The 18513-nt window shown below is 44.0% G+C and overlaps 1 protein-coding gene across 1 annotated transcript in view; it reads left to right on the top strand.

Annotated features, from left to right (window-relative positions):
• Positions 1-18513, top strand: part of LOC126188350 (titin homolog) — a 1721077-nt gene that overhangs the window by 919588 nt on the left and 782976 nt on the right. The window contains exon 35 of the mRNA XM_049929949.1: positions 13285-13558. Coding sequence (XP_049785906.1) covers positions 13285-13558 — 274 coding nt within the window. The remainder of the gene's footprint in view (positions 1-13284; positions 13559-18513) is intronic.

Below are 18513 nucleotides of genomic sequence, written 5' to 3'. Positions count from 1 at the left end.
CACAAGCTGCATCAACCCACAACAACAAAAAATTTTCAAATGTGTGTGAAATCTTATGGGACTTAACTGCTAAGGTCATCAGTCCCTAAGCTTACACACTACTTAACCTAAATGATCCGAAGGACAAACACACACACTCATGCCCGAGAGAGGACTCGAACCTCCGTTGGGATCAGCCGCGCAGTCCATGACAGCACCGCCTCAGACCGCTCGGCTAACCCCGCGCGGCAAAAACCCACAACATTCGGAAGTCGTAACGTGCAGAGCACCTCTTCAAATGAGATTACAACCCTTCCCCTTACTCTCTGCCGTTCGTTTTAGTTGCACAGCCGATCAGACAAATTTCTTTTCCATTCCAAAATACACATCCCATAACATTTCCGGCAGATGAAAACGAATTCGCCTTATTTAGTTTTGAACCATCAGTGGCTTTGACTGCTTGTTTCGTATGTGGCGTGAAGTAGTGGATCCGCATCCCATGTACAGCAAAGACATTGTGGATCACGTAATGCATTGCCCTTAAAATTACGAGAGCATTCACTGGAGACACAACAGCAGTTCAGAGATGTTGGCCACTGATGGATTCGTGTGTCCGATTGGAGTTAATCCTCTGAGTGTCAGTTAAGACCTGAAGATGGCGTACTAAATCACGGATACTGGTGGCTATACAATAAATAACATCCAAAGGACGGCCGTAGGTGTTGCATTTTATTACATAAGTGAATGGCCGAAGTCACACAAACATTCAGTCAGAGCTGTAAGTGGTGATTCAATTACGCCAGAACATTGTCCCCCGAAATAGTCTCCGATCGGAAGTCGACCATGAAAGAAGAACTTGATGCAGAGTATACATATCTTTCTTGTCCTTTCTTTCCCTTTGAGTATAACTATTTTTTGCTCTGTTTTGTTTGTGTTTTTTATAAGTAACTGAAATTAGTAACCGCTATTTATCTTCATATTAAACACACGCCAGGGTAGACGAGAGCGCTAACGCGCTACTTCCTGGAGTCATGTAGGCGCGCCCGTTCCGGATCGAATCCGCCCGGCGGATTAACGAGGGCCGCTGTGCCGGCCAGCCTGGGTATGGTTTTAGGCGGTTTTCCACATCCCGCTAGGTGAATACCGGGCTGGTCCCCATGTTACGCCTCAGTTACACGGCTTGCATACATCTGAACACATTCGCACTTTTCCATGGATTGCACTCCACGCAGACAGTTGGGGTACAGTAATTCCGTCCCGGGGGGTACGGGGTGGTGGCAGGAAGGGCATCTGGCCACCCCTTAAACATTAACATGCCACATCCGATTAACGATGGCTGACCCTTCGGGATAAGGCTCAAGTGATAGAAAAAATTTTTTCTTCATATTAAAACACTTTAGCTTAAAATTAATAATTATGGAGATGAACACACTGCTCAATCAGTTTCCTACAGGCAAAGTTAGATGATAGGTCAGCAGAATCACGGAAAATTTTTTTATGCGGCACCGGCTATACCGTAAACAAACTTCTTCTTACGTTGTAAAGGCACTCCATTCTATCAGATTGATTAATCAATGCGTTGAGATAAGTTAATAATTGTTCTTGGTAGACCTTGTACATGTCATCTCGCAAGACTATGGAATCCTCTGCCGCCCGGGATTAGCCGAGCGGTCTTGGCGCTGCAGCCAGGGGCTGTGCGGCTGGTTCCGGCGGAGGTTCGAGTCCTCCCTCGGGCATGGGTGTGTGTGTTTGTCCTTAGGATAATTTAGGTTAAGTAGTGTGTAAGCATAGGGACTGATGACCTTAGCAGTTAAGTCCCATAAGATTTCACACACATTTGAACATTTTGGAATCCTCTTTTTTTTTTTTAAATCATTCACTACTTGAAATTTGGAACTTTGTTTGGAGAATATGCAGAGCAATTATCACAATGTACAGTCCTCTTTCCTCATTTCTCTTTGTTAAATGACAACGTGCTCATTTCATAATATGGAATAACAGTACTGCCCTGTACTGATAGCTTGTACAGAATATACGGCACTACGGTCGAAACAGCCCGCAGCCTCTCTGCCAAGACTCTGCCTACGTCTGGTTTAGGAGTGTCTCACATCCACAAGCATACTTCACTGCTAAAAACTGCTGCGGCCCGTGCCAAGTATTTCCCAGAATAGTAGAGACACGGCAAATTTCATCCCGTTATTTTCGTGTTACCTGTTGAGAAGACATGTGTCTACTTCAGAATATTATCAACAAAGTAAGAAAACATGCCAGTATTAAAAATGTATTACTTCTATTTCGTCTGTCAAATAGAGTTGCTCTTCTTTCATTTGGCTTTTCAGTTTCGAATGTTTACAAGTTTTCTGTGCTGATATTATATATATTCTAACCTTAGAATATGCGCAACTGTTGTCACATACACCTTAAGACGGTTTACGCATAATTTCATTTGGAAAACCTCGACAAATGAGTGCAAACTATAATTTCACTGTCACCACATCGTGGGGAAGTGACACTTATTATTACATATCGACAAACGGTCTTTCGAAGGATTTCCTTGGTTTCAAGGTAAAACAGAAATTCCCTAACATGACTCCAAGTTTTAATGTCTTACTTTCTGGCTAAAAAGAGCGATAGTAGTACCTGATACAGCGCTGTCGTTCTGTTAAACTCATACCATGGAGGATATTTCCCGGTAACCCGACACCAACATAGCTGATTAATAGAAGGAAGGGAAAAACGAAGCTTAGCATTTAAAGATCAGCCGATGAGGAAGGCATTAGAGACAGAACAGGTACTCAGGTTGCAGAAGAGCGATTATGGATATCAATCACCTCCTTTTCAGAGAAACCATCCAAGATAATCCTCATTATCGTTTTAAGGAATCCATAATACACAATTTGAAACGGAGGTGGGCGTACGTTGACTTGTCGGGAAGTCGGAAAGTGTTTACGTAATGTTTTCTGATAACATCTAAAATCATTGGAGGTCTGATTACGGTGTGGGGTTGCTGTTCCTGAATATTGACCTCAGTAATTTTGATGCATTTTAAAATGAAAACATGTCCATTAATTGCATGTTTTCCACACAATGTAAACGATTTGTAGTAAGAACTTTTCCCCATCAGATAATATTGCTCTGCCCACAAATGAAACAAAATTTCATCGCTTTTCTCGGCTTTGCTGCACTGGCCTGATCAAAGCCTCGACTAAGTCCATCGAACTTACATGGAATGGATTAGAATATCATTTGCGTGCCTTAGCAGTCCAGCAACAGATACTGATCGAGCTTCAGGGATGATCGAAGATTTCCTGGAAGTTAAACTCTGTAACAATAGCAAAAATAGGTATTAGGTACGCGGCTGGCTTCTCTGGAATGAATCGCAATGAATTTCCGCATACTTTTGGTTACATGTAATTGAGTTTCCTTTACCAAAGGCTGCTGATCACCTTGAGCCCTTACATGAATGGCTTTTCCGTCTGATTTAAGTATGATACTGGGTAGTGTCTGTTTGGAGAAAGACTGCAGTTAATAGCTGGCTACTGAGAAACTACATGCGCCAGCGTTCCCTTGTACCATATACAGTCTTCCCTTAGTAACGTCTTGTATTTTTGTACTAAAACTTCTCGCTTTGAGTCTGTGCACTATAGGTAAAAAAATATTGGGACTGCCCCATATTCTTTCCTTTACCTTTAATCTACGATTAACGTATGAATGAGTCCCTGTATGTCGAAGACGTGGCAGCAGCACGTAACCTTGTTCTTGATGTGTGTCGGTTTTATTTGTTTACGGGTTCTGAGTTGACAGTCAGAAAAGAGATTTCTGTTGAAACTTACGGGCTGAGAGGCTGAGGTCAAAGCGTAAACTAACGATCCATTTCGTCCTGTCTGGGGCAAACACTGACAATAGCGTAGAAAGAACAAAGAATCCAGAATTTAAAGGGGAATTATGCAGGGGTTTCAAGAAAAAAGATCCATCTGATTTCAGACGACCATATCTTCGACACAAGTAACGCTTGCAAAAGAACCATCATATTTAACAATGGTGTATCTTTTACATGTATCCAGGTACAACCTTGGGGTGCTTTTTATAGTTAAGTTAAGGTTCAAAGTTTACATTTCTCATTTACGTTTGACAAATATTCCATGTGTCCTCAAATGGACAGACGACAACTTATGACACGATAGCCCGATCCGTTCTATTCTTTTGTCGGCATTTATGGAGCTATTGCAATCACTGTTATTCCTCTGCGACGTCGTTATTCACCCAACGATATTGGAAAGGGAGGAGTGTTCGCTGAATCCCACAAAAATAAAGGTCACATACCGTGAGAGGACGCGATCTTGGATGCCAACGGTGTGATGCTAGATGTGTCCGCCCATTTCCCTGTGCTACTCACAGTCCAATACGCGCGACAAAAATAACGCCACACAGTTGTAAGTGAATAGCACGTGTTGGAACAGAGAACGCAAAACGCATTTTCTTGCCCTGTTACAACCACATCGCCTCTACGCACATTGGGTAAAGTGTGACTGACCGATCTAGCTGCACTACATAGATTGCTACCGACAACCAGCCCTAACGGAAACATACAAATGGTTCTGAGTAAACTTTTAATTTCGGTGCATGATTTACGACTCACCCCAAGTTTGTGTCTTTATTCGTGGAGAAAATACAGTCGTGCGAAATCGGATGAATCATTCTGAAACACCGTGTATTTTCGAGAACGAATTTTCAATCTGCAGCAGCTTCCTGGCAGGCGGCATGCCGTTTCTTGGACTTGGGACATTTGGCTTTCGCGGGCAAGTGCTCTCCCAACTGGGCTCCCGAACACGACAGCGACTCGACCTCACGACTTTACTTCCGCCAGTGCGTCTCCTACCGTCCACACTTTACAGACGTTCTCCTGTATAAATAGCGGGACTAGCGCTTCACGGCCTGGGGAACTGCACTGAGGGTCAGGCGAAAATAAAGCTGTGAAGACCGGTCGTGCTCAGCCGTGATAACAAAAGGTCAACCTTCAGAGTTTGAATCCCATTCCGTCAGTTTTAATGTGCCAGGGAGTTTCAAACAAGGGCACACTAGGCTGCAGAATAAAAATACGTTCTGGAAACAATCGCTAAAGCTTGGCTATTCCATTTCTCAAAATGGTTCACATGGCTCTGAGGACTATGGGACTTAACATCTATGGTCATCAGTTCCCTAGAACTTAGAACTACTTAAATCTAACTAACCTAAGGACGTCACACAACACCCAGTCATCACGAGGCAGAGAAAATCCCTGACCCCGCCGGGAATCGAACCCGGGAACCCGAGCGTGGGAAGCGAGAACGCTACCGCACGACCACGAGCTGCGGACATATTCCATTTCTCCGAAATATTTCTATTTGCAGGTGTGTAATCTGGAATGGTATGAAGGAGAACTTCTGTGGGGATTGGCACGTTGTAGAAGAGGTGCTGCAAGAAGTAATATTATGAGAGTCGTGTTTGGATATCTCAGCCGGTAGGTAACTTGACCACGAGAGGAAAAGATCCCAGGCTCGAGTCGACTTAAGGTGCCCGGAAGTTTCAGTCTTCATTTGGTTTCATCTCGCAAGATATCCGCACAGATGTTAGTAAGTGAAAATTCGAGATGCCTCGTGCTAGTGATGAATGCTTGCGTTAGATACGTATGCAATATACGGTTGTATGATCATATCATCTACATCTACATCTATACTCCGCGAGCCACCTTACGGTGTGTGGCGGAGGGTACTTATTGTACCACTATCTGATCCCCCCTTCCCTGTTCCATTCACGAATTGTGCGTGGGAAGAACGACTGCTTGTAAGTCTCCGTATTTGCTCTAATTTCTCGGATCTTTTCGTTGTGATCATTACGCGAGATATATGTGGGCGGTAGTAATATGTTGCCCATCTCTTCCCGGAATGTGCTCTCTCGTAATTTCGATAATAAACCTCTCCGTATTGCGTAACGCCTTTCTTGAAGTGTCCGCCACTGGAGGTTGTTCAGCATCTCCGTAACGCTCTCGCGCTGACTAAATGTCCCCATGACGAATCGCGCTGCTTTTCGCTGGATCATGTCTATCTCTTCTATTAATCCAACCTGGTAAGGGTCCCATACTGATGAGCAATACTCAAGAATCGGACGAACAAGCGTTTTGTAAGCTACTTCTTTCGTCGATGAGTCACATTTTCTTAGAATTCTTCCTATGAATCTCAACCTGGCGCCTGCTTTTCCCACTATTTGTTTTATGTGATCATTCCACTTCAGATCGCTCCGGATAGTAACTCCTAAGTATTTTACGGTCGTTACCGCTTCCAATGATTTACCACCTATGGCATAATCGTACTGGAATGGATTTCTGCCCCTATGTATGCGCATTATATTACATTTATCTACGTTTAGGGAAAGCTGACAGCTGTCGCACCATGCATTAATCCTCTGCAGGTCTTCCTGGAGTACGTACGAGTCTTCTGATGTTGCTACTTTCTTGTAGACAACCGTGTCATCTGCAAATAGCCTCACGGAGCTACCGATGTTGTCAACTAAGTCATTTATGTATATTGTAAACAATAAAGGTCCTATCACGCTTCCTTGCGGTACTCCCGAAATTACCTCTACATCTGCAGATTTTGAACCGTTAAGAATGACATGTTGTGTTCTTTCTTCTAGGAAATCCTGAATCCAATCACAAACCTGGTCCGATATTCCGTAAGCTCGTATTTTTTTCACTAAACGTAAGTGCGGAACCGTATCAAATGCCTTCCTGAAGTCCAGGAATACGGCATCAATCTGCTCGCCAGTGTCTACGGCACTGTGAATTTCTTGGGCAAATAGGGCGAGCTGAGTTTCACATGATCTCTGTTTGCGGAATCCATGTTGGTTATGATGAAGGAGATTTGTATTATCTAAGAACGTCATAATACGAGAACACAAAACATGTTCCATTATTCTACAACAGATTGACGTAAGCGAAATAGGCCTATAATTATTCGCATCTGATTTATGACCCTTCTTGAAAATGGGAACGACCTGCGCTTTCTTCCAGTCGCTAGGTACTTTACGTTCTTCCAGCGATCTACGATAAATTGCTGATAGAAAGGGGGCAAGTTCTTTAGCATAATCACTGTAGAATCTTAAGGGTATCTCGTCTGGTCCGGATGCTTTTCCGCTACTAAGTGATAGCAGTTGTTTTTCAATTCCGATATCGTTTATTTCAATATTTTCCATTTTGGCGTCCGTGCGACGGCTGAAGTCAGGGACCGTGTTACGATTTTCCGCAGTGAAACAGTTTCGGAACACTGAATTCAGTATTTCTGCCTTTCTTCGGTCGTCCTCTGTTTCGGTGCCATCGTGGTCAACGAGTGACTGAATAGGGGATTTAGATCCGCTTACCGATTTTACATATGACCAAAACTTTTTAGGGTTCTTGTTTAGATTGTTTGCCAATGTTTTATGTTCGAATTCGTTGAATGCTTCTCTCATTGCTCTCTTTACGCTCTTTTTCGCTTCGTTCAGCTTTTCCTTATCAGCTATGATTCGACTACTCTTAAACCTATGATGAAGCTTTCTTTGTTTCCGTAGTACCTTTCGTACATGATTGTTATACCACGATGGATCTTTCCCCTCGCTTTGGACCTTAGTCGGTACGAACTTATCTAAGGCGTACTGGACGATGTTTCTGAATTTTTTCCATTTTTGTTCCACATCCTCTTCCTCAGAAATGAACGTTTGATGGTGGTCACTCAGATATTCTGCGATTTGTGCACTATCACTCTTGTTAAGCAAATATATTTTCCTTCCTTTCTTGGCATTTCTTATTACACTTGTAGTCATTGATGCAACCACTGACTTATGATCACTGATACCCTCTTCTACATTCACGGAGTCGAAAAGTTCCGGTCTATTTGTTGCTATGAGGTCTAAAACGTTAGCTTCACGAGTTGGTTCTCTAACTATCTGCTCGAAGTAATTCTCGGACAAGGCAGTCAGGATAATGTCACAAGAGTCTCTGTCCCTGGCTCCAGTTCTGATTGTGTGACTATCCCATTCTATACCTGGTAGATTGAAGTCTCCCCCTATTACAATAGTATGATCACGAAACTTCTTCACGACGTTCTGCAGGTTCTCTCTGAGGCGCTCAACTACTACGGTTGCTGATGCAGGTGGTCTATAGAAGCATCCGACTATCATATCTGACCCACCTTTGATACTTAGCTTAACCCAGATTATTTCACATTCGCATTCGCTAATAACTTCACTGGATATTATTGAATTCTTTACTGCTATAAATACTCCTCCACCATTGGCGTTTATCCTATCCTTGCGGTATATATTCCATTCTGTGTCTAGGATTTCGTTACTGTTCACTTCCGGTTTTAACCAACTTTCCGTTCCTAATACTATATGCGCACTATTTCCTTCAATAAGAGATACTAATTCAGGAACCTTGCCCTGGATACTCCTGCAGTTTACCAATATTACGTTAACTTTTCCTGTTTTTGGTCTCTGAGGACGGACGTTCTTTATCAACGATGATAATGTCCTCTCTGGTAAGCCGTCAGGTATTTTATCGTTTCGCCCAAGGGGGGGTCCCTCTAACCTAAAAAACCCCCGTGTGCACGCCACACGTACTCTGCTACCCTAGTAGCTGCTTCCGGTGTGTAGTGCACGCCTGACCTGTCTAGGGGGGCCCTACAGTTCTCCACCCAATAACGGAGGTCGATGAATTTGCAACCATTATAGTCGCAGAGTCGTCTGAGCCTCTGGTTTAGACCCTCCACACGGCTCCAAACCAGAGGACCGCGATCGACTCTGGGCACTATGGTGCAGATATTAAGCTCAGCTTGCACTCCGCGTGCGATGCTGGTTGTCTTCACCAAATCAGCCAGCCGCCGGAAGGAACCAAGGATGGCCTCAGAACCCAAGCGGAGGCGTCATTCGTTCCGACATGTGCTACTATCTGCAGCCGGTCACACCCAGTGCGTTCAATAGCTGCCGGAAGGGCCTCCTCCACATTACGGACGAGACCCCCCGGCAAGCACACCGAGTGCACACTGGCATTCTTATGTCTCTGCTTGATGAGAATAACTCACAAGCTGCAAGAATATAACGAGAAAATTCCCAACTAACAATAGGACTGACATTCATAAAAGAAAAAATATGTTTACTTTCCTATACATAGTCATTACTATTATTATTATTCTTGATTATTATAATTATTTTTTGATTGTTATAATTATCATTGTACTACTTTTATAATCTCTAATTTTTTTCTGTAACATTAATACTGTATAACATGTTATATGTCCTCAATGTTCTGTAGAAACTGAAATTTGTTGAATCTGAGTATGCCTGGTTAGGTGAAAGAGAGGGCCTGAAGGCCCTAATTTTGCCAGGTAAAATAAATGCATAAATAAATAAATAAATAAATAAATAAATAAATTGTCTGTAGGCACCGAACACTGCTCTCACCCAGGAGCTCACTGTGTTGACTGGTAGGTGTTTGAGAGACGTGTAATACAATGGTGTCCAAAATTAAAGCAATAAACTGCTATTTTCCCGTCCCGTGTGTAAATTCACGATGAATCGTAAGTCCGCACGATCGTATTCTTTACAGAAGATGACTTTCCAGTCAACGGACAACAGCGCCAACAATGACGTCAGGGTACTTATCAATCGGGGTAGTGTTTCCAGGGTAGTCCCACGTCCACAATTGCTGTGTAAGCAGTCACAGACGGTGCAGTGTGGCCTACGGACTCTCTGCCGTGGAGGGCCTTAGGAAGAATGGAAGCGGGAGAGTACCAAACTGATGTGTCCCAATTGCTTAATGTGAATCGTTCTGTTGTTTCTCGGATGAGGCGGTAGTTTACAGAGACTGAAATTATGTTCCGGAGACCAGGACAGAGCCGACCACGTATGATATCAAAAAGAGTGGACCGTTATTTGGCCTTAAGGGCACGACGGTAGCGCCTTAGAACTGCACTGGAAGTGGCATCCGAACTTGCAGCAACCCCTAGACGAGCTGTATCGAGGCAAACGGTGTACAGAAGACTTCAGCAGAGCGGTCTTAATTGTTGGAGGCTTGTTGTCTGTTAATCTCTGGCGTGTCTTCACAGAAGGGAATCTCTAGAGTGGAGCCGTCAACACGCCACCTAGATGGTCAAACATAGGGCCAATGTTGTTTTCACAGATGAGTCCCGATTTGGTGTGGAGAGTAATTCTCGACGGATTCGCATCTGGGGGGGGGACACGTGGAACACGATTTCGGAACCCAAACGTTGTGGAAAGAGACGGATATCGGGGAGGATCCCTAATGGTGTGGGCAAGGATTATGTTGGCCCCTCGAACACCTCTTCATGAAATTGTGTGGGTGAATCGGCAAGGTTTAACTGCTGCCCGGTATTGTGACGGCATGTTCGGACCCCATGTGCGGTTGTCACGAGGTGCTGCTGGCCCAGACTTTGTACTGATGAACAATAATGGTCGATCTGTGAGGTGTTTCTTTGGAAACATAAGATATTGCAGAATGAGATTGTCACTCTGCAGTCGAGTGTGCGCTTATATGAAACCTCCTGTCAGATTAAAACTGTGTGCCGGACCGAGACTCAAACTCGGGATCTTTGCCTTACGCGGGCAAGTGCTCTACCAAAGGTACCGAGTTCGAGTCTCGGTCCGACACACAGTTTTAATCTGCCACGAGGTTTCACATAAGATAATGCACACATGGCGTAGCCTGCTTGTTCTCGGGATTTCAGTCCCATACAGCATGTCCGGGATGCACTAGGAAGACGGGTTGCACCAGGTCAACATCCACCAACCACTCTCCGAGAGATATGAGCAGCTCTGCAGGAAAAACGGGCGTTATTGCCTCAGCATGAGACTGATGACATCATTCCCAGTATGCCCCGTCGTTGTCAGGCCTATATTGGTGCCATAGGTGGTCGCGTCCCACGCTGAGCATATTAAGCAGTCGTCAGAATGTGTGTGCAAACACTTGAACTTGGAAAAAACCGAAGAAATTTTTGTCTAGCGTCATGCATGTTCCAGTTGATTACGTACCGCATTCTTTACAGTGTTTGTACATTAGTATCAGCCGCGCCGGATTAGCCGAGAGGTCTAGGACGCTGCAGTCATGGACTGCGGGGCTCGTCCCGGTGGAGGTTCGAGTCCTCCCTCGGGCATGTGTGTGTGTGTTTGTCCTTAGGACAATTTAGGTTAAGTAGTGTGTAAGCTTAGCGACTGGTGACCTCAGCAGTTAAGTCCCATAAGATTTCACACCCATTTGAACATTTTTTACATTAGTATTGAGAGGCACCCACATGCCTTGCTCATACTGTGGCATCAAGCAGTCAGGCCTGCAAGATGAGTGGTCTGCCAAGCGAGTCGAGTCATTCTTATTTATCGAGTAATATGAACTCTCGTACTCTCAATTAAGTTACAAATTATCCTCCTGTATGAATAATACGCAACGGAAACGCACATCTGACTATCAGTAATTTACAGAACTCTGACTGTTCACTACGCACTGGCAATACCACATTTTCTTTTTGTCTTTTATTTAACGGCTTTTATCAACACGTGGCCACCGCACTGAATATGAATGGCGCACACATTATAAATTCGGGACATCATGACAACATACAATTCGAAGGAAAAGTCCACCAATCTTTTTCTTTTCACTATCTTGTTTATTCCGATAAGTTCTATAACCTAAACACACAAATTCTATAACCTACAACAATAACACATGAGAAATTCTGCCCAGTGGGCATGGCTTTACATTGGTGATACTCTACCTTATGGTCTCGTAATTATTTAACGCTACAGTGCACTTTCTGGATAGGATGGTGGATCTTTTATTATACCTCACACTTCGGCTCTCACAATCATCATCACGAAACTTTCCTCCAGACCGAGCAGTACCGAAGGAACAAGCATAACCCACTAATCTTTTGAAACTACCTTGCTACTCTCCCATGCAAACCACACATACCCAAATTACATGACATACACCACACTACAATATGAAATACTACACAGGGAATAGTCACAACATTATCACTTTCAGTTTTCCCACTTCAATTAATATTTATCCCAGTTCCACACGACACTGCCCCACTTCGTAATTCTACTTTCCTACTATGAACTCTGGAGATATATGCACGTCTTCCTGTGCAATGCAAGCCAAGTGGCGTTGCTGGATAGACGGCCGACTCACCTTGCTTCTCTCTCAGAGTTTGAATCTAGCGTCACACGGAATCATATCACGCAAAGTAATATTAAGAACGTATTCATCACACACGCGAGTCCTCAACTGATACCATGGACGAGTACTTCTCTTTATCTTTTGTCTCATACACAGTTTGAGACTCACACAGTACTCACCACGTGGAAGTACTCGTCTCGAATTTCAAGTTCTGCACACGCCATTTCTTAAATATTTCAACTTATGGTACACACGCTATTTCTTAAATATTTCAACTTATTGTACACACGCTAGTAATTCAGCTTAACTTAAGCACACGGAAGTATTTCAACTTATTGCTACACATGGTTTCATTGTGACCGTTGGTCACTTCCGAAGATTACTACAATCCCATTAATATTACCTGCCTGATATTTAATTCTCCCCACAAAAGTTCCTGAAATAGAGAAATTATTAATTCAAACTACTCTAAAATATTCCACATGCATACCATGTCTCCACTCTTTTGTCTTTACGGAGCACAACTAAGACAGGTCTTAACAGCACACGATCCAGCGGCAGAGTGCTGAAAAATGGCCATTCTTCAGGTCATCTCGCACCTCTGTCGAGGTGGGGGAAGACCATGCTACCGTATTGGTCAGCCACATTTCAGGCGCTCAAAGCTCCGGTAAGTTTCATCTCTTTGGTTCCACCAAAGGTGGCCAAAGGATCGTCTCAAAGATGATCATATATTCACATTCACTATCTGCGGTTAGCAGACGACCATACATTCATTCATTTCACAGATCTCACCAAACTGGATGTAGGGATTTATTTTGTGGGAGTGCACATGTGATCAATTAAATAAATAAATTGTCATTCTTTCCCTCACTGGTATCTGGCTTCACTGTATTAATTGAAATTGAGTTATTATTAGAAAAAATACGTTGTACTGACAAGAATAATGAAGTATGTTGTATCTATTTTCAATGTCGGGCGGTACTGTACCCTTTCAGTATCACCTGTTTATACTGTATGATGGCAAAATAACAGCAGCCTTGCAGTATTTCCGTTTGCTGCTTCCATTTCGCACACGTGTGTACTGGTTACTGGTGCAGATCGTCGCTCCATGACGAGCGACGAGGCCAGCTTCCACACGCTGGAGCTGTCGCACGCGGCGCTGGAGGACTGTGGCGAGTACTGCGCGACGGCGCGCAACGCCCACGGCGCCGTCTCCTGCCGCGCCACGCTCGTCGTCGACAAAGGCATCCGCGCCTACGTCGCGCCCGACTTCGTCTTCGAGCTGGAGCCCGCCGCCGCCGCCGTCCCCGAGGGCGGAGAGCTGCGCCTGCGCGCCCAAGTCGAGGCCTACCCCGCCGTCGGCGTCATGTGGTGAGTACTGCAGCCCACAGCGCGACAGCGGAGAATATATATAAATGACCTAGTAGATAGTGTCGGAAGTTCCATGCGCCTTTTCGCGGATGATGCTGTAGTATACAGAGCAGTTGCAGCATTACAAAATTGTAGCGAAATGCAGGAAGATCTGCAGCGGATAGGCACTTGGTGTAGGGAGTGGCAACTGACACTTAACATAGACAAATGTAATGTATTGCGAATACATAGAAAGAAGGATCCTTTATTGTATGATTATATGATAGCGGAACAAACACTGGTAGCAGTTACTTCTGCAAAATCTCTGGGAGTATGCGTGCGGAACGATTTGAAGTGGAATGATCGTATAAAATTAATTGTTGGTAAGGCGGATACCAGGTTGAGATTCATTGGGAGAGTCCTTAGAAAATGTAGTCCATCAACAAAGGAGGTGGCTTACAAAACACTCGTTCGACTTATACTTGAGTATTGCTCATCAGTGTGGGATCCGTACCAGATCGGGTTGACGGAGGAGATAGAGAAGATCCAAAGAAGAGCGGCGCGTTTCGTCACAGGGTTGTTTGGTAACCGTGATAGCGTTACGGAGATGTGTAGTAAACTCAAGTGGCAGACTCTGCAAGAGAGACGCTCTGCATCGCGGTGTAGCTTGCTCGCCAAGTTTCGAAAGGGTGCGTTTCTGGATGAGGTGTCGAATATATTGCTTCCCCCTACTTATACCTCCCGAGGACATCACGAATGTAAAATTAGAGAGATTCGAGCGCGCACGGAGGCTTTCAGACAGTCGTTCTTCCCGCGGACCATACGCGACTGGATCACCGTTGGGTGGCTTGCGGAGTATAAATGTAGATGTAGATGTAGAACCGAGTCCACACAGTCTACATCACTGCTTACTGTCTCACTACACTTGGTATGTCGTAGGGAGCTGGTGTTGAGCGGAAGGATACTGACCCACAAATGTACTGACGTTTTTATTAAAATTGCGAACCAATTAATTAAAACAAAGAAAATCATAGAAGACAATCCGGGCAGCTAACCCTGGCATTAATTAGATTAATCTCCAAGAACAGAATTGTTGGTAGAAATTATATAACTTTCAGAAATGACTGAATGAAATTTGAAAAACAAAATTGTTATTTGAGAACAACATCAACTTAAAAAAAATTCATGGATCCTTAGCACGAAGGTCTAATCAGATCACAAGTCTATAAAATTAACCTGCATATTCCACATTACAAGTTTCAAAAACATACTGAAAATAGCCAACAGGTCATTAACACTAGCCGTCCAGTATAACCTAACTGCTTTCAGTTAATCAGAAGGAAGACCACTGGTTCCAAGCAAGCGGAATAACCTGACAACATTTAATTCAAAGGATGATACAAGCACAGCCGATCAGTTTCTCTTTGTCCCCGTAAGTGTGGACGGCGATCATCACTAGAGGGGTAAACACTCTGAGTAAAGGCATTTATCGTATCCAGCCCTCAATAGCTGAACCCACAACATAAACAATATATACATGAAGCTATCATGTCGTGTGACATGGGAACCACTAATTAAGAACTGTAGTTTACAAGACAAATAGTCTCTGTCCGCAGCTCGTGGTCTTGCGTTAGCGTTCTCGCTTCCCGCGCACGGCGTCCCGGGTTCGATTCCCGACGTGGTCAGGGATTTTACTGCCTCTAGATGACTGGGTGTTGTTGTGTCGTCTTCATCAATACGGTCGGAGGGAGGCAATGGCAAACCACCTCTCCTAGGACCTTGCTTAGTCGGCGGTGCGGGTATCCCGCATCGTTCCCTACGCTCCTCGGAGTATGGGACCCCATCATCATCAAATATACCTGAGAAAGGCGAACGTTGCACGTAACGCACCTCAGTAACGACAGATTTTAACGATACGTGTCGCGAAACTTGGTCAGTCAGCTCGAGCGCCACTAGCTTAGTCACGCACATTCACCGAAACGTAAATTGAGATCATTTAAAGTTTGCGGTTCACGATGGTTGACCAGGATGGCGAGTTACAACAGCGCTGCTCAGTACAACATAACCATGCACAGGGTAATCGGACGCTCGCTATAATTTCTTGCAGATCGAAGCGTAAGTTCAGAACCGCTCGGCCAATGGATGCCATCACGTAGCTGTTATGACGACTCTGATAAGGATCAGGGACCAGAGGATTCTATTCACCAGACGCCTCTGCACCCGGTTCTTGACACTGGCAGAGAGAAACCCAACCTGGCACCACAGTGGACACAGGCTTCTTGCAAATTGAATTCCCGAGAACAAGTCGGGTTCCGTATGATAGATAGCTTTCTCAACGAACGATCTTCATGCTCCTAGCCGAGACTCAATCCCACCGAACCCACGGTGTCCAAACACCCAACTTTTAGCAGTGGGCCAAGGATGCTGTCGGCCACGACGTTATCGCGTTTAGGCGTTTACTCCAGCCGCTGTGAAACATACCGCTCAACCGCCTCACTTCGAGAGCCGCTCTTGGCCGTGAGAGCGCTTCAATCCCGGGCCACGAACCTGCCCTCTGCAGTCGACAAGTCGAGAAGCTCTTGCGGTGAGACAGGCTAATAACGAGCGGGAATTGCAGATACCAAAACGTGGCCGCACGGCAGAATGCTTTAATGACAGCACAATCACCTCGGTTGAGAAGCGTGTCAGATAGTCCATTTTCGTCATATTGTTTCCCCTCTCCTGAAATTCCCTAAACATAACCTGGAGTGTCCTGTTCTAGAGGGGCATCCAAAGAAGAATAGAAGGAGTCACAATCATTCATAAATATTTATTGGTAAACACAGTTTCTATGAGTCTGAATAGAACAAAAATCTCCAAAAGCAAAATAAAAGAAAGTTCTTCACTAACAAAATTAATCTAGAGTTCCTAGTTCACAAAATAAATAAGCTCCACCACGCTTGAAATAGTCAATCATCTTAAGCAACCAAAGAAAGCAATATCAGAACCTTAACTTGAACAGTAAAAGGCTTTTCTCGACTCGATTTACTCAACAAGCCCGCAGCCAACTTTAGTTTACAGAAACAAACACTTAACGATATCTTATGTAGATAATTCACTTGCTGAAGTATCAATAGTCGAACGGTAGCGACATTGAAGAAGTCTGACAATGATATAAAACCTTAAGTCTGACACTATCTGTTAGGTCTCAGCTGGCACATCGCCGAACAGTTCACTCTGAGTCCCAGAGTTGTGGAGCCGGCGTGCTGTCCAGGGCGACGCCTGAGTCCTTGGCGCGGCGTAGGTGAAGGTCTTCCAGTTGCCGGCTGCCACGGAACTGCTGTCCGGAACTCGTGTGCTGGTCTAAACGGCCGCCTCACGGATGGATACTTCCGGCGTGTTTTCAGCACGCGACACGGTGGTTGCATGAAGAGATGCGGTTTGTCAACGACCTCTGTCGTCGCCGTGTGCGCCTCCTGGAGGCCTGGCTGGATAGAGAGCCTGTATACAGAGAGAGTGGCCATAGGTGAAGTTGCCCGTGATTGGTTGATTAGCTTTCGCAGAAAAATGGCGCCGAACGCCTCACGCGCTTCCTATGTTCGCCGTCCTTTTGAGTTGAAGTTCAGAGGACTTTTGGAAACGATTAATAGGTATTTGAATTATTGAGAGACTTGTTATGCGTTGTGCATGCATGTTCGATTTAGTTGTATATCGTTTTTAGTACGTAATTAGAGTTTGCGATCTTAAATACGAGTTGAAATAATGAAGCGTTTTGTGATGAAGTCGGTAGGCCCACATGTTTGAAGTAAAAACGTTAGTAATTGTACAGTATTGTTTTTGACATCTGTACTTCGTTCTGGAGACGTTCGTAAACGATGCCAGGTTGTGTTGCATTTGTTTGTTCCAATAGAGGCGAGGGTGGATTTCGCATTTTAGCATTTCCACGCAATGAAGAAAGCGAAAGGAGTGGGCAGTCGCAGTCAACAGGGGTGACATAAATCAACCAAGTACTCTTATCTATGCGAAGGAAGTCGTTTTTGCTTTTTACTACATATAAAACAACTTGCAGTATACATAGTTAAATTTGAAAACAGACCTGTAAATTGGCGGTCGAAAATAATATTAACACCTTATTCTTATAAACATAGAATTAAAGGGGATTGTGTATCTAATGTGTAAGAATTTTGCTAAGCTGCAGACGTCATAATTACGTCCTTCAGTGTCATAAGGTTTTTTTTTAACAGTACTGTATTGAAGGTTTCCACGAGTGTCATTTGATTTCTAGGCCACTGTTAGTAATTCCAGGTAAACTGATTGTAGTTTTATAACTATTTCATTAATGCTGTTAGGGCAGGAAGTTTCCCAGATTTCTGTCTTCATTTTGTCCTGGTTGCTGAAACATTATTCGTAGTAAATAATTGTAGGTACTCTTGAAGACAGTTTTTAATAGGCCTACTTACTGTGGGGTCGAAGGGATACGATAGTTTTCTTGTTATATTTGGATGTTATTACGGTAGCCTTCATTTAACATTACCTGATTTTTGTAACCTTTTTCGTTTGTTATCTACGAGAGGTATTCAGTATACATGAAAGAAAGTCGTAAGCAGTTGTTTACTTGTGACATGCAAAAAGTTTGAAGACGTGACAAGAAGTACTGATACGTCTCACACTTTTTGCATGTCACAAGTAAACAATTGCTTACGACTTTCATTCGTCTGACGTAATACAGATACGTCAAATCTTTAGCGTTATGCACTTCCGATACAAAACAAATGCTATACACTATATTTTTTTTATTTACGTTACTTTCATTGCAATATGTCTAGTAAACGAACTTTAAAGGAGATAAATGCAAGTAACGAATAATTTTTACAGCCGCTGTATCAAGTTTTCCTGTGCTGTACGTAATAGGCTACTATGAGTATATTATAGCTGTAAAGAAAGGCATTTAACGAATGATTTCGCCATATTGTCTTGTGCTTTTGATTCGGTGAGTG

The sequence above is a fragment of the Schistocerca cancellata genome, chromosome 5 (assembly GCF_023864275.1).
Source record: "Schistocerca cancellata isolate TAMUIC-IGC-003103 chromosome 5, iqSchCanc2.1, whole genome shotgun sequence".
Taxonomy (NCBI): Eukaryota; Metazoa; Arthropoda; class Insecta; order Orthoptera; family Acrididae; genus Schistocerca; species Schistocerca cancellata.
The sequence above is the reverse complement of the archived record's forward strand: the minus strand, read 5'-3'. Positions and strand labels throughout refer to the sequence as shown.